Source organism: Mya arenaria, chromosome 5, assembly GCF_026914265.1.
Source record: "Mya arenaria isolate MELC-2E11 chromosome 5, ASM2691426v1".
In the NCBI taxonomy this organism is placed as follows: domain Eukaryota; kingdom Metazoa; phylum Mollusca; class Bivalvia; order Myida; family Myidae; genus Mya; species Mya arenaria.
In genome coordinates, this window is record NC_069126.1 from 44,945,702 (window position 1) to 44,963,229 (window position 17,528).

At 38.9% G+C, this 17,528-nt stretch overlaps 1 protein-coding gene across 1 annotated transcript in view; it reads left to right on the forward strand.

Annotated features, from left to right (window-relative positions):
- The window catches only part of LOC128235085 (aminopeptidase N-like), a 43,104-nt gene that overhangs the window by 17,752 nt on the left and 7,824 nt on the right, over window positions 1–17,528 (forward strand). The window contains exons 12-19 of the mRNA XM_052949803.1: window positions 1,604–1,669; window positions 1,857–2,026; window positions 5,125–5,222; window positions 5,898–6,081; window positions 6,267–6,414; window positions 11,181–11,248; window positions 11,621–11,728; window positions 12,906–13,064. Of these exons, the coding sequence (XP_052805763.1) occupies window positions 1,604–1,669; window positions 1,857–2,026; window positions 5,125–5,222; window positions 5,898–6,081; window positions 6,267–6,414; window positions 11,181–11,248; window positions 11,621–11,728; window positions 12,906–13,064 (1,001 nt within the window). The remainder of the gene's footprint in view (window positions 1–1,603; window positions 1,670–1,856; window positions 2,027–5,124; window positions 5,223–5,897; window positions 6,082–6,266; window positions 6,415–11,180; window positions 11,249–11,620; window positions 11,729–12,905; window positions 13,065–17,528) is intronic.

Consider the following 17,528-nt stretch of genomic DNA (forward strand, 5'->3'; position numbering starts at 1 on the left):
ACATTTGATCATGAGAGACACCCAACATCCAATGATGAAAGCCTATTGTTCAGACATTTGACCATGAGAGACGCTCAACGTCATAATAATGAAAGCCTAATGTTCAGACATTTGATCATGAGAGACGCCAAACGTCACAAGGATGAAAACATAATATTCAGACATTTGATCATGAGAGACGCTCAACGTCACAATGATGAAAGCCTAATGTTCAGACATTTGATCATGAGAGACACCCAACGTCACAATGATGAAAGTCTATTGTTCAGACATTTGATCATGAGAGACGCCAAACGTCACAAGGATGAAAGCCTAATGTTCAGACATTTGATCATGAGAGACGCTCAACGTCACAATGATGAAAGCCTAATGTTTAGACATTTGATCATGAGAGACGCTCAACTTCACAATGATGAAAGCCTAATGTTCAGACATTTGATCATGAGAGACGCTCAACGTCACAATGATGAAAGCCTAATGTTTAGACATTTGATCATGAGAGACGCTCAACGTCACAATGATGAAAGCCTAATGTTCAGACATTTGATCATGAGAGACGCCAAACGTCACAAGGATGAAAGCCTAATGTTCAGACATTTGATCATGAGAGACGCTCAACGTCACAATGATGAAAGCCTAATGATTAGACATTTGATCATGAAAGACACTCAACGTGACAAGGATGAAAGCCTAATGTTCAGACATTTGATGATGAGAGACGCCAAACGTCACAAGGATGAAAGCCTAATGTTCAGACATTTGATCATGAGAGACGCTCAACGTCACAATGATGAAAGCCTAATGTTTAGACATTTGATCATGAGAGACGCTCAACGTCACAAGGATGTAAGCCTAATGTTCAGACATTTGATCACGAGAGACGCCAAACTAATGTTCAGACATTTGATCATGAGGGTCGCTCAACGTCACAAGGATGAAAGCGTTATGTTTGGAAATTTGATCATGAGACACTCAACGTCACAAGGATGAAAGCCTAATGCTCAGTCACTTGATCATGAGAGACGCCCAACGTCACAAAGATGGAAGCCTAATGCACAGTCACTTGATCATGAGAGACGCCCAACGTCACAAAGATGAAAGCCTAATGCACAGTCACTTGATCATGAGAAACACCTAACGTTACAAAGATGAAAGCTTAAAGCTCAATCACTTGATCAAGAGAGAGGCTCAACGTCATAAGGATAAAAGCCTAATGCTCTGACACTTGGTCAAGAGAGACACTCATCGACACAAGGATGGAAGCCTAATGCTCAGACACTTGATCAGGAGAGACGCTAAGCGACGCAAGGATGGAAGCCTAATGCTCTGAAACTTGATCAAGAGAGACGCTCAACGTCACAAGGATAAAAGCGTTATCAAACAGTATTAGAATGTTTGAAAAATCTCAACGTCTCGATCGCCAGCTGCGATATACTATTTATTTTTTAAGAACCGATGACTCACTTCACTTTATGCGTTCAAGCATAATTCTCTGCATTGCAAAATAACACGTTTGTGTTATTTACTCGGTTTGTACGTCTGTGTTTGTATTGCAACAGTTTCGACACTGCAACGCATAGTGATTTTGATCATTTTTTTTCAGAGGTATCTGATTAGACACAGTAGCGACACGGCAACGCATAATGACCTCTTTGCAGCCCTATCAGAAGTAAGGTTTCTTTCTTATATAATAACAGTACCACATGTACAATTGCGTCACATCCGCAAAATATAGTTGTAATTACTATTTTCAAATATTTATAACTTCTGGAATTGACCGTTTCTCGGACGAACAGATTGATATTACACACAGAGATGAAAACGATAATCAGTATGAATTCTAATGTTTGTTTAAGCAAGCAGTAGATGACGGTTTAGACGTCACTGATGTCAAGTCAGTGATGGACACGTGGATTCTGGAACAGAACTATCCTGTTGTTACTATTGAGATAACGGATAGTTCTGTCTGCTTTAATCAAACTGCTTTCCTTGAAACAGAAGAAGGGAGAATGAACAGATCTCACATGTAGGTGCTTTTTATTATACTCCTCCTCCTCCTCCTCCTCCTCCTTCTACTTATTCTGCTGCTACTGCTACTGCTGCTACTTGTACTACTACTTTTACAACAACAACAACAACAACAACAACAACAACAACAACAACAACAACAACAACAACAACAACAACTACTACAACTACTACTACTACTACTACTACTATTACTACTACTACTACTACTACTACTACTACTACTACTACTACTACTACTACTACTACTACTACTACTACTACTACTACTACTACTATTACTACTACATGTACTACTACTACTACTACTACTACTACTACTACTACTACTACTACTACTACTACTACTACTACTACTACTACTACATGTACTACTACTACTACTACTACTACTACTACTACTACTGCTGCTGCTGCTGCTGCTGCTGCTGCTACTGCTACTGCTGCTGCTACTGCTGCTGCTGCTGCTGCTGCTGCTGCTGCTGCTGCTGCTGCTGCTGCTGCTGCTGCTGCTGCTGCTACTGCTACTGCTACTACTGCTACTGCTACTGCTGCTGCTGCTGCTACTACTGCTACTGCTACTGCTACTGCTACTGCTACTGCTACTGCTGCTGCTGCTGCTGCTGCTGCTGCTGCTGCTGCTGCTGCTGCTGCTTCTGCTGCTACTGCTACTGCTACTGCTACTGCTACTACTACTACTACTGCTACTACTGCTACTACTGCTACTACTGCTACTGCTACTGCTACTGCTACTGCTACTGCTGCTGCTGCTGCTGCTGCTGCTGCTGCTGCTGCTGCTGCTGCTGCTGCTTCTGCTGCTACTGCTACTGCTACTGCTACTGCTACTGCTACTACTACTACTACTGCTACTACTGCTACTACTGCTACTACTGCTACTGCTGCTACTGCTACTGCTACTGCTACTGCTGCTGCTGCTGCTGCTACTGCTACTGCTACTGCTACTGCTGCTACTGCTACTGCTACTACTACTACTACTACTACTACTATTACTACTACTACTACTACTGCTACTGCTACTACTACTACTACTACTGCTGCTACTGCTACTGCTGCTACTACTACTACTACTATCAGTCTTATGTTTGTCCGATATGGAATAGTACATGGGTATCCGAAATAGGTAATAAACTAAGTACTATGGTCTTGTTAAAAATCCGGAAATAGTTTATGACTTTGTACATGACATACAGTTTTTTATGAGTTATATTTATGACTTATGTATGTCGGTATCGTATGATTGAGGATTGTTGGCATGCTAGACTCGGCTGCATTCGTTCATTCACAGGTGGTGTCTACATCCTGGTCGTAAAGTTGTTGAAGTACACGATTTGTTTTTGTCATCCCATCAAGGGAATGCTGACTCATATAAGGATACAATTTTAATTTAATTGCTAATTTTTTTTGGGACAAGTGCGAGGTTTCGTGCTTAAATCCCCAGTGACCGTTCCTAGGCGGTAACCCAAACATGTATTGGCCAATATAGTTTGCTGCATGTATGGTCTGTCTGTGGTGTGTTTACGCTGTGTTTCTCTCGTTCAGTGTCTGTAAGGCGTTAGCCAGGAACTGTGTTCCTATAATATGGAACGCCAAATCTAAATAAACTCAAATACTTGAAGAGGTCTTCCAATTACTATAGACCACTTCAGTTCAGTTAAAAAGAGCTCCAATTAAGTTTATAAAACCATTGATTGAATAAGAGACATCTCTCAATAGTTTGAAGATGCTCTACAATTCAATTAGAGATGTCTGCTAATCATATGAATTGAAGAGCTCTTCAAATATTTAAGATTATGTAGATTTAAATCATCATGATACTGTATTTAAAACGTTCTGTTTGCTCACTTATTCATATTTCGGTCGCATTCCCTGATGCATTCATTCATTTATATTTGCAATAACATACATCATGACTTGTCAAGGCACTAGTTTCAAACCTTTACTGCACAGGAGAAACATCAAGACAAAGTGGATATTTACAGCTGTTAATTTGATACCTGTGTGAATTAGTCGCATATCATTCTTAAATATATAGTTTGGATATTTGACAACTGTAGCGTTCCCCCCTTGTGTTTCAGCTTTGTACACAACATGATTGTTACAAATGTCTAAAATAATTGCTAAAGTCGTTTTTCTGTAATGCAAACTTAATGAAAACAATCCATATTAAATGCTGCCATTACCATGTTCATATAAAATAAATATATATCATATTATTTATCCGCAAATATCATGTTTAAATACCCCATCTACAATACGTTAAAGTCGGTAGATATATTTCCATTTTGGCATCTGTGTCGACTGTGGAATTCTCTATTGCAAATGATGTTTGTTCTGTGTATTCCTACATACGACGATTATGATATAATTATGAACAGGCAAATTGTACAAATAGTGTAAACAAACATATGCATTTCAGGCGGTACTTTATACTATATAATTAAGTTCCATGGCGTTCGATATATCAAACAATGCCATTACTAATCACCGTAACCAAAATTACAACAACAGGGTCAGGCTAGAAACACATGATGATATGCGTGCTCAAGATTAACTGCATATGCCGTTATTGATCATGGTCTGTCCGTATAGCTTTTTTATCAGCATGAGGCAACGGTCAGCACTCCATGTATTCAGTATTTCTGAAAACTGTAGAAACTGTAGAGTAGTTAACATTATCTCCACTCTGTCAAACAAATGAACATCAACCGTGTTGCCTTGATTAGGAACGGTCTCAAGTCAGAGTCGGGAATGAAACTCGGTAACCCATTTCTTGAATGACTAAAAAAGTTTTATTATATCATTTTTTATAATGCTATCTTAATATAAGTAAAAATCGCGCACGGATATATTTTCAGCAAAAGCGCTATCAAGAATGAACGTTACGATGAAAAAACATTTTCAGTTTTGAGTCTGACTTCATCTGTTCGGAATCAGGGCACGTGCGCTTATCTATTTTTACTGTTTCACCACATATTGAATATCAGCACGGGCGAACACTGCCTCATCATCCGTATTCAGTGCAGGAATAATTTGATACTGATGCTTTTTAAAATACATTTAGTGTATCATTTACAGAACGTGGAAAATACCGGTCACCTGTACCTCAAGCGAACATACTGATTTTGATCAGAAGCCAGCTGATATCATTTGGTTAAATGAGAAACGTGAATGCGGTAAGTGATGATGTTTGAGTATTGTTTTATTTATAACTGTCTAACGCCATGGATTTTGGGACTGGTTGTAACTTGACAATGTTTTTTACAACTGTCTGTCTGCGTGTTATTATGCGATATGAATTATAAAAACTACATGTATCTGCGTCACATGAAATACAATATGTATAGACATTAAAGGAAGAATTTTAATAGAATAACGACACAGATGTTGGGACTGGGTGTAACTTGACAATCCCCCAAAACAAGAATACTATGGCTCAAATAACACATCGTTAAACCGGAGTTTCGTAATTTCAATGAACATGTGAAACCTTCATGTTATAGGTTCTCCGTTGTAACCCTATCATCATGTTCAAGTATTCAAGTAATGTTTGCCGTTAAAATGGTATAGACATTTCGATTATTTTGTATAATAATATTACAGAAATTGGTTACTTCTAAATAAATATTTTTGAAAACGTTATACAATTTTAAATTGTTTGCCATTTAAACGTTATAGAAATATCAATAAACTTTCTATTATTTAAACGCTATAGAAAAAAATATATTGATTATTTACTCCTAATACAATATGGTATACATGATAATTTTATACCTGACGGCTGCATTGTTACAATCCCCGCCCATGTGAAAAAATCAGCTTAAAATTACATATAATACTTGTTCTTGCAGTGGAAGACTCTAAGTGGTCATCAGCAGATTGGGTAGTATGTAACCTTAAACAGATCGGATTTTTTCGGGTAAATTACGCGAACGAAAACTGGCGACACATTATTGGTCAGCTGAAGAAGGACCCACTTGCTTTTCACACCATTAATAGAGCACAGATTATTAACGACGCGTGGGAACTGCAGAGGTGTATATTTTATTTCTACCTATTTTAAAATTAATCCACAATTAAAAATAAATGTACATCTTCCCTTGCCATTACTCGAACGCAAAATGATAAAAAATAAAGTGTTTGTTTATATCTAAATTATCATACAAATAAAGCCATTAACTATTTTGTTGCTGAAAATTTAGTTTTTTTTTACATTGCAGAGCTGGTCTTCTGGATATTGAAATTGCATTGCAAACATTTGAGTATCTGGATTTAGAGACAGAATTTGCGCCATGGTGGGCAGCTATTAGAGAGCTTAACACCCTTAGTGATTACCTCAAACTCACGCCCAAATACGGGTTGTTCCAGGTAGCATGTGTATCTAGTCATGCATACTGAGTGTGTTGGGTTACTTTTTTTATCATTATGCCACTATATGAGGTCACTATAAGTGTTTTGCTCCTCGCGTTGTCCTTAGATTTCCACTGCAATGTTGAAGTTAAATCCAACTGAATTTTAGCGAATGCGAAGTTTTAATTACTATATAACACAACATTTTAAGCTAAAATACATTCATAAAAAAGCAATGGTTATGATTTGTACACTCTACCAATAACGCTTACTGTTTTTGATAGTGTATAACGTAAGAAAATCATTTCAACCCCCGGTTACTTTTCTGATCGTGCAAAGACGGTTCCCCAATACCTACTAAAATTCACACGAAAATACAAAACGTATGTGTACACTTAATTGTCGATACATGAAATGACGTCATCGGCCTACTTACTCAATTTAAACCTAAAGGAAATAACATGGGTTAGATAACACCATATTATATTATTCCTAGGTATCGTCCTCTCGCTTATAAAAACTGCGTGATAAAAACTACAAATATAAAATTATGTTTTTATAAAAAAGTCCGCAGAAAAGTCACATGACCAACTGACCTGAGATAATAATCACTTGACCATCAAATATTTAAGGGCCTAATCAGGTACCCTGTTATAATGTCGATTATTATGCAACTGACATGATGAATGATTTTTGTTGCATTACATACAATACTGAGGCAAGCACCTATAATTGGTGCATTCATATTATGTGAAACAATGACACCTACAATTGGTGCATTCATTTTATGTGAAACAATCACACCTACAATTGGTGCATTCATTATATGTGAAACAATCACACCTTCAATTGGTGCATTCATTATATGTGAAACAATCACACCTACAATTGGTGCATTCATTATATGTGAAACAATCACACCTTCAATTGGTGCATTCATTATGTGTGAAACAATCACACCTACAATTGGTGCATTTATACTATGTGAAACAATTACACCTACAATTGGTGCATTCATTATGTGTGAAACAATCACGCCTGCAATTGTTGCATTCATTATATGTGAAACAATCACACTTATAATTGGTGCATTCATTGTATGTGAAACAATCACACCTACAATTGATGCATGCCTACAATTGGTGTATTCATTATATGTGAAACAATTACGCCTACCATTGGTGCATTCATTATATGTGAAACAATCGCACCTACAATAAGAGCATTCATTATATGTGAAACAATCACACTTATAATTGGTGCATTCATTGTATGTGAAACAATCACACCTACAATTGGTGCATGCCTACAATTGGTGTATTCATTATATGTGAAACAATCACGCCTACCATTGGTGCATTAATTATTAATTATATGTGAAACAATCACGCCTACAATTGGTGCATTCATTATATGTGAAACAATCACGCCTACAATTGGTGCATTCATTATATGTGAAACAATCACGCCAACAATTGGTGCATTCATTATATGTGAAACAATAACGCCTATAATTGGTGCATTCATTATATGTGAAACAATCACGCCTGCAATTGTTGCATTCATTATATGTGAAACAATTACGCCTACAACTGGTGCATTTATATTATGTGAATCGATCATGGTGCATTTATTATATGTGAAACAATCACACCTACAATTGGTGTATTCATTATATGTGAAACAATCACGACTACCATTGGTGCATTCATTATATGTGAAACAGTCACGCCTACAATTGATGCATTTATATCATAGGAATCGATCACGGTGCATTCATTATATGTGAAACAATCACACCTAAAATTGGTGCATACATTATGTGAAACAACAACGCCTACGATTAGTGCATTTATATTATGTGAAACAATCGCACTTACAATTGGTGCATTTATAGTATGTGAAACGATCACGGTGCATTCATTATATGTGAAACAATCACACATAAAATTGGTGCATTCATTAAATGTGAAACAATATCGCCTACAATCGATGCATTTATTATATGTGAAACAATTACGCTTACAATTGGTGTATTCATTATAATAGTTTATACAATAACGCCTGCAATTGGTGCATTCACTATATGTGAAACAAAAACGCCTACATTTGGTGCATTCATTATATGTGAAACAATCACGCCTTCAATTTGTGCATTTATATAATGTGAAACAATCACACTTACAATTGGTGCATTCATTATATGTGAAACAATCACGCCTACATTTGGTGCATTCATTATATGTGAAACAATAACGCCTACAATTGGAGCATTCATTATATGTGAAACAATCACACTTACAATTGGTGCATTCATTATATGTGAAACAATCACGCCTACATTTGGTGCATTCATTATATGTGAAATAATAACGCCTACAATTGGAGCATTCATTATATGTGAAACAATCACACTTACAGTTGGTGCATGCCTACAATTGGTGTATTCATTATATGTGAAACAATCACGCCTACCATTGGTGCATTCAATATATGTGAAACAATCTCGCCTACAATTGGTGCATTCATTATATATGAAACAATCACGCCTATAACTGGTGCATTCATTATATGTGAAACAATCACGCCTGCAATTGTTGCATTCATTATATGTGAAACAATTACGCCTACAACTGGTGCATTTATATTATGTGAATCGATCATGGTGAATTCATTATATGTGAAACAATCACACCTACAATTGGTGTATTCATTATATGTGAAACAATCACGCCTACCATTGGTGCATTCATTATATGTGAAACAATCACGCCTACGATTAGTGCATTCACTATATATGAATCAATAACGCCTACATTTGGTGCATTCATTATATGTGAAACAATCACGCCTTTAATTTGTGCATTTACATAATGTGAAACAATCACACTTGCAATTGGTGCATTCATTAAATGTGAAACAATCGCACATACAATTGGTGCATTCATGTTATGTAAAACAATCACACTTAGAATTGGTGCATTCATATCATTTGAAACAATCACGCCTACCATTGGTGCATTCATTATATGTGAAACAATCACGCCTACAATTGGTGCATTCATTATATATGAAACAATCACGCCTATAACTGGTGTATTCATTATATGTGAAACAATCACGCCTGCAATTGTTGCATTCATTATATATGAAACAATCACGCCTATAACTGGTGCATTCATTATATGTGAAAAAATCACGCCTGCAATTGTTGCATTCATTATATGTGAAACAATTACGACTACAATTGGTGCATTTATATTATGTGAACCGATCACGGTGAATTCATCATATGTGAAACAATCACACCTACAATTTGTGTATTCATTATATGTGAAACAATCACGCCTACCATTGGTGCATTCATTATATGTGAAACAATCACGCCTACGATTAGTGCATTCACTATATGTGAAACAATCACACTTGCAATTGGTGCATTCGTTATATGTGAAACAATCACGCCTACATTTGGTGCATTCATTATATGTGAAACAATAACGCCTAAATTTGGTGCATTCATTATATGTGAAACAATCACGCCTACAATTTGTGCATTTATATAATGTGAAACAATCACACTTACAATTGGTGCATTCATTAAATGTGAAACAATCGCACATACAATTGGTGCATTCATGTTATGTAAAACAATCACACTTACAATTGGTGCATTCATATCATTTGAAACAATCACGCCTACAATTGGTGCAGTCATTGTATGTGAAACAATCACAAAATCAATAGGTACATTCATTACATATGAAACAATCACACTTATAATTGGTGCATTCATTATATGTGAAACAATGACACCTACAATTGGTGCATTCATTATATTCAAACCTACAATTGGTGCATTCATAATATGTGAAACAATCACGCCTTCAATTTGTGCATTTACATCATGTGAAACAATCACACTTACAATTGGTGCATTCATTATATGTAAAACAATCACGCCTACATTTGGTGCATTCATTATATGTGAAACAATAACGCCTACATTTGGTGCATTCATTATATGTGAAACAATAACGCCTAAAATTGGTGCATTCATTATATGTGAAACAATCACGCCTACAATTTGTGCATTTATATAATGTGAAACAATCACACTTACAATTGGTACATTCATTAAATGTGAAACAATCGCACATACAATTGGTGCATTCATGTTATGTAAAACAATCACACTTACAATTGGTGCATTCATATCATGTGAAACAATCACACCTACAATTGGTGCAGTCATTGTATGTGAAACAATCACAAAATCAATTGGTACATTCATTACATATGAAACAATCACACTTGTTATTGGTGCATTCATTATATGTGAAACAATGACACCTACAATTGGTGCATTCATTATATTCACACCTACAATTGGTGCATTCATAATATATGAAACAATCACACTTACAATTGGTGCATTCATATAATGTGAAACAATCACACCATCAATCGGTACATTCATTATATGTGAATCAATCACAACATCAATTGGTGCATTCATTATTTGTGAAACAATCACACCTACATTTGAACATTCATAATATGCGAAGCAATCGCATATTAAATTGTGCATTAGATTTGAAGCAATTTACACATGAAATAGGTGCCGTCATTATATGTGTATGTGAACAATTACAGCTTCAATTGTAGCAGTAATTATATGTAAAACAACTACATCAACAATTTGTGCATTCAAAAGATGTGAAACAATTACACAATCACATATATTGTTGTTCTGTGCAAATGTTGGTCTTTTTCATTTCTAGAATTTCATAAAAAAGAAGATGAAGGCAATGTACTTTAAATCTGGATCAAAGTCGAGTATAAAGGAAAAGTAGGTAACTTAGATAATATAAAGTATACATAAAGGCCGTTCATATTTGTACTTCATTAGCTATCTTATAAAGTATACATAAAGGCCGTTCTTATTTGTACTTCATTAGCTATCTTATAAAGTATACATAAAGGCCGTTCTTATTTGTACTTCATTAGCTATCTTATAAAGTATACATAAAGGCCGTTCTTATTTGTACTTCATTAGCTATCTAAATATCTAAACCAATATATGCTGCATTCATTTTAGTCTGAGTTTGTTTGTTTTTGGAATTGTTATAAAACTTGTTTCGGGTAGTGGATCGATTTGAAGGGAGTTGGATGTTTCATCTGAATGTATAGTTTCTTGTTTTTTGTTTGTCTTACATTACAGGTTGTTACACAGCTTGATTTCAAAACATGCGTGCAAATATGAACTAGAGGCGTGTGTCGATGATGCACTCGATCTGTACAAGGAATGGATAGCAGACGACAATATCAGGTATCAAACGTTATGATCGCCCACGCATGATAAGACCGCGATAAAGGACTAGTTTTTCCTTACAATGGGCCGATGGCAGGGGTGGTACTTAACATTCAACTTCAGTAAATATTATGTTCATACATCATTGACTTCATTCACTCTATTGATTGATTATCAAAAACAAGTAATCCGATTAGCTACATCGTTCTTAGATCCAATTAAGATCAAAATTGAATACGAGCCCAGAGCTTTATCCAAATTAAAAACATTGTTAACGCCATCGTTGTGAACTCGTTCTTGCTCTGGAACAAATACATTTGTGCTCAGCAGTATTTCAAACAATGTTCGAGCAACCCGTGTTATGCAAGGTATTAGAGTTCTATATCCGTATACGTGCGTTTTTGCAACAATAATTCACGTTAAATGTTAACAATGATGCTGTTAACAATGTTGGTGTCTTTTAACGAAGTTCTAAAGATTTGGCTTATCTTATCTTATCGATAAACACAGTACGACTAAATGGACCGGTTGTTCAGAACTTGTTTCAGTTTACCACGTTGTTTAAATTGTTAACTGCTCTGGATGTTTGATGGATACACTTTTAATCTGCTGTTTTTCCATCAGGATTTGAGACGACTGTTTCAGTTGAACTTGTTTATATTTAAACATGCGAGCATCATCAAATAGTTCATGTCAAAAACAATAACAACGATGCCGTTAATCACGTCACAAAGTAATAAATAATCGGCCCAATATTGTTAAATAAAAAATCAGTTTAAAAAACCAAATTGAAAGATTTCCTTGCAAAATCATATTAACTTTGCATAAACTGGTCAAAAATGCTCTTTGATCTCGGAATATATTACATAACTAATAGAACATAATCGAAATCGATCGCACAATACGTATTTTGGGTTGCTCGTCTCTGTGTTTTACAATGCAGCAATATATGACTTACAAGTATGCCGGGACGAATTCCATTGAATTAACATATCATATAGAAAACAACAATACATATGGAAGGACACATTGTTGAAGTGACCGGAAAAAAATCATTGGGGTTTGAGAAGGAAACGCATGCCATAATAATGCAATGTAGAGTTTTCCTTTTAACACATGCAATATCAATTACAATTCATGTTAACTCGTAATTAAAATCCGTCTTAATTCATTTGCACCCTCCATTTTAACCCAGACTAGATCCTGACATGGTAGAAACCGTTTTCTGCACTGCTGCTCGGAATTTAGATGACAAACGATACAATGCCCCTAAAAAGTTGCTACGGAATCCGGGCCTTTTGAAGGATTATAGGAAGTCTTTGGCTTGTGTAGATAAACCATGGCAAGTTATACGGTGAGTCGGTGTTTGTGTTTGTCTAGAAAAACTAATTCTGTTATTTACTGGTGTCGGTGACGCAAATCTAAATTCAGGTAATTTCCCCATCGCTTATGTCGTCACTGTAACTTTAATTACTTATCTACTTACAAAGCATTTTAGCTAGGTTATTCCTGTGATTTTCTTTCTAAACTTGTTTTTCTTTGTGTAATAAAATAAAATAATGGTAAGTGTTATGCTGCTGGGCTATGGTTTCCCCTTCAGTTCTACACACATGGTCGCATACAAAACTGGGCGTGTCCCTCTAATTCCCCTGCAGTTCAAGACAAATGGTAGCATACAAAGCTGGGCTTGTCTCTGTAGTTCTCCTGCAGTTCAAGACACATGGTCGCATACAAAGCTGGGCTTGTATCTGTAGTTCCACTGCAGTTCAAGACACATGGTCGCATACAAAGCTGGGCTTGTCACTGTAGTTCTCCTGCAGTTCAATACACATGGTCGCATACAAAGCTGTGCTTGTCCCTGTAGTTCTCCTGCAGTTCAAGACACATGGTCGCATATTAAGCTGTGCTTGTCCCAGTAGTTCTCCTGCAGTTCAAGACACATGGTCGCATACAAAGCTGGGCTTGTCCCTGTAGTTCCACTGCAGTTGAAGACACATGGTCGCATACAAAGCTGGGCTTGTCCCTGTAGTTCTCCTGCAGTTCAAGACACATGGTCGCATACAAAGCTGGGCGTGTCCCTGTAGTTCTCCTGCAGTTCAAGACACATGGTCGCATAAAAATCTGGGCTTGTCCCTGTAGTTCCCCTGCAGTTCAAGACACATGGTCGCATACAAAGCTGTGCTTGTCACTGTAGTTCCCCTGCAGTTGAAGACACATGGTCGCATACAAAGCTGTGCTTGTCACTGTAGTTCCCCTGCAGTTCAAGACACATGGTCGCATACAAAGCTGTGCTTGTCCCTGTAGTTCTCCTGCAGTTCAAGACACATGGTCGCATACAAAGCTGGGCTTGTCACTGTAGTTCTCCTGCAGTTCAAGACACATGGTCGCATACAAAGCTGGGCTTGTCACTGTAGTTCTCCTGCAGTTCAAGACACATGGTCGCATACAAAGCTGGGCTTGTCCCTGTAGTTCTCCTGCAGTTCAAGACACATGGTCGCATACAAAGCTGGGCTTGTCCCTGTAGTTCCCCTGCAGTTCAAGACACATGGTCGCATACAAAGCTGGGCGTGTCCCTGTAGTTCTCCTGCAGTTCAAGACACATGGTCACATACAAAGCTGGGCGTGTCCCTGTAGTTCCCCATGCAGTCCAAGACACATGGTCTCATACAAAGCTGTGCTTGTCCCTGTAGTTCTCCTGCAGTCCAAGACACATGGTCTCATACAAAGCTGGGCGTGTCCCTGTAGTTCCCCTGCAGTCCAAGACACATGGTCACATACAATGCTGGGCTTGTCCCTGTAGTTCTCCTGCAGTTCAAGACACATGGTCGCATACAAAGCTGTGCTTGTCCCTGTAGTTCTCCTGCAGTTCAAGACACATGGTCGCATACAAAGCTGTGCTTGTCCCTGTAGTTCTCCTGCAGTTCAAGACACATGGTCGCATACAAAGCTGGGCTTGTCCCTGTAGTTCCACTGCAGTTCAAGACACATGGTCACATACAAAGCTGGGCGTGTCCCTGTAGTTCTCCTGCAGTTCAAGACACATGGTCACATACAAAGCTGGGCGTGTCCCTGTAGTTCTCCTGCAGTTCAAGACACATGGTCGCATACAAAGCTGGGCGTGTCCCTGTAGTTCTCCTGCAGTTCAAGACACATGGTCGCATACAAAGCTGTGCTTGTCCCTGTAGTTCTCCTGCAGTTCAAGACACATGGTCGCATACAAAGCTGGGCGTGTCCCTGTAGTTCTCCTGCAGTTCAAGACACATGGTCGCATATAAAACTGGGCGTGTCCCTGTAGTTCTCCTGCAGTTCAAGACACATGGTCGCATACAAAGCTGGGCTTGTCACTGTAGTTCCCCTGCAGTTCAAGACACATGGTCGCATACAAAGCTGGGCTTGTATCTGTAGTTCCCCTGCAGTTCAAGACACATGGTCGCATACAAAGCTGGGCTTGTCCCTGTAGTTCCCCTGCAGTTCAAGACACATGGTCGCATACAAAGCTGGGCTTGTCCCTGTAGTTCTCCTGCAGTTCAAGACACATGGTCGCATACAAAGCTGGGCTTGTCACTGTAGTTCTCCTGCAGTTCAAGACACATGGTCGCATACAAAGCTGGGCTTGTCACTGTAGTTCCACTGCAGTTCAAGACACATGGTCGCATACAAAGCTGTGCTTGTCCCTGTAGTTCTCCTGCAGTTCAAGACACATAGTCGCATACAAAGCTGTGCTTGTCACTGTAGTTCTCCTGCAGTTCAAGACACATAGTCGCATACAAAGCTGTGCTTGTCCCTGTAGTTCTCCTGCAGTTCAAGACACATGGTCGCATACAAAGCTGGGCTTGTCCCTGTAGTTCTCCTGCAGTTCAAGACACATGGTCACATACAAAGCTGGGCGTGTCCCTGTAGTTCTCCTGCAGTTCAAGACACATGGTCGCATACAAAGCTGGGCGTGTCCCTGTAGTTCTCCTGCAGTTCAAGACACATGGTCGCATACAAAGCTGGGCGTGTCCCTGTAGTTCCCCTGCAGTTCAAGACACATGGTCGCATACAAAGCTGGGCGTGTCCCTGTAGTTCTCCTGCAGTTCAAGACACATGGTCGCATATTAAGCTTCGCTTGTCCCTGTAGTTCTCCTGCAGTTGAAGACACATGATCGCATACAAAGCTGTGCTTGTCCCTGTAGTTCCCCTGCAGTTGAAGACACATGGTTACATACAAAGGTGTGCTTGTCCCTATAGTTCCACTGCAGTTGAAGACACATGGTCGCATATTAAGCTGTGCTTGTCCCTGTAGTTCTCCTGCAGCCCAAGACACATGGTCACATAAAAATCTGGGCTTGTCCCTGTAGTTCCCCTGCAGTTCAAGACACATAGTCGCATATAAAGCTGGGCGTGTCCGTGTAGTTCCCCCTGCAGCCCAAGACGGTTACATACAAAGCTGGGTTTGGCTATGTAGTTTTCCCTGCAGTTCAAGACACATAGTCGCATATAAAGCTTGGCTTGTCCGTGTAGTTCCCCCTGCAGCTTAAGACACATGGTCACATAAAAAGCTGTGCTTGTCCCTATAGTTTTCCCTGCAGTTCAAGACACATAGTCGCATATAAAGCTTGGCTTGTCCGTGTAGTTCCCCCTGCAGCTTATGACACATGGTCGCATACAAAGCTGTGCTTGTCACTGTAGTTCCACTGCAGTTCAAGACACATGGTCACATACAAAGCTGGGCCTGTCACTGTAGTTCCACTGCAGTTCAAGACACATGGTCACATACAAAGCTGGGCTTATCCCTGAAGCTACCCATGCAAATCTACAAACAAAGCTGTGGTTGTCCATGTAGTTTCCAATGTAGTTCTACACACATGGTCACATACGAAGCTGAGCTTTACTGTGTTGTTCCCCTGCAGTTGAAGACACATGGTCACATATTAAGCTTGGCTTGTCTCTGTAGTTCCCCCTGCAGTTCTACACATATGGTAACATACAAAGCTGGGCTTGTCCCTGTAGTTTCTCCCTGCAGTTCAAACACATGGTCGCATACAAAGCTGGGCTTGTCCTTGTAGTTTCCCTTTCAGTTCTACACACATGGTCACATACAAAGCTGGGCTTGTCCCTGTAGTTTCCCATGCAGTTCAAGACACATGGTCACATACAAAGCTGGGTTTGTATCTGTAGTTCCTCTGCAGTTCTACACACATGGTCGACACCAAGGCTCGGCTTGTCCCCGTAGTTTCCCATGCAGTTCAAGACACATGGTCACATACAGAGCTGGGCATGTCCCTGAAGTTTCCCCTGCAATTCTAGACATATGGCAATAAACAAAGCTGGGCTTGTCCCTGTAGTTTCCCCCTGCAGTTCTACACACATGGTCACATACAAAGCTGGGCTTGTCCCTGTAGCTTCCCCTGCAGTTCAAGACACATAGTCACATACAAAGCTGGACTTGTCCCTGTGTTTACCTCTGCAGTTCTACAAACATGGTCACAAACAAAGCTGGGGTTGTCCGTGTAGTTTCCCATGTAGTTGAAGACACATGGTCACATAAAAAGCGCAGTTTGTCCCTGTAGTTTTCCCTGCAGTTCAAGACACCTGGCCGCATATACAAGCTGGTCTAGTCCCTTTAGATCAAGACACATTGTCACATTCAAAGCTGGGCTTATCCCTGAAGCTACCCCTGCAAGTCTACAAACATGGCCACAAACAAAACTGGGGTTCTCCGTGTAGTTTCCCATGTAGTTCTACACACATGGTCGCATACAAAACTGGACTTGACCCTGTAGTTCCCCTGCAGTTCAAGACACATGGTCGCATACAAAGCTGGGCTTGTCCGTGT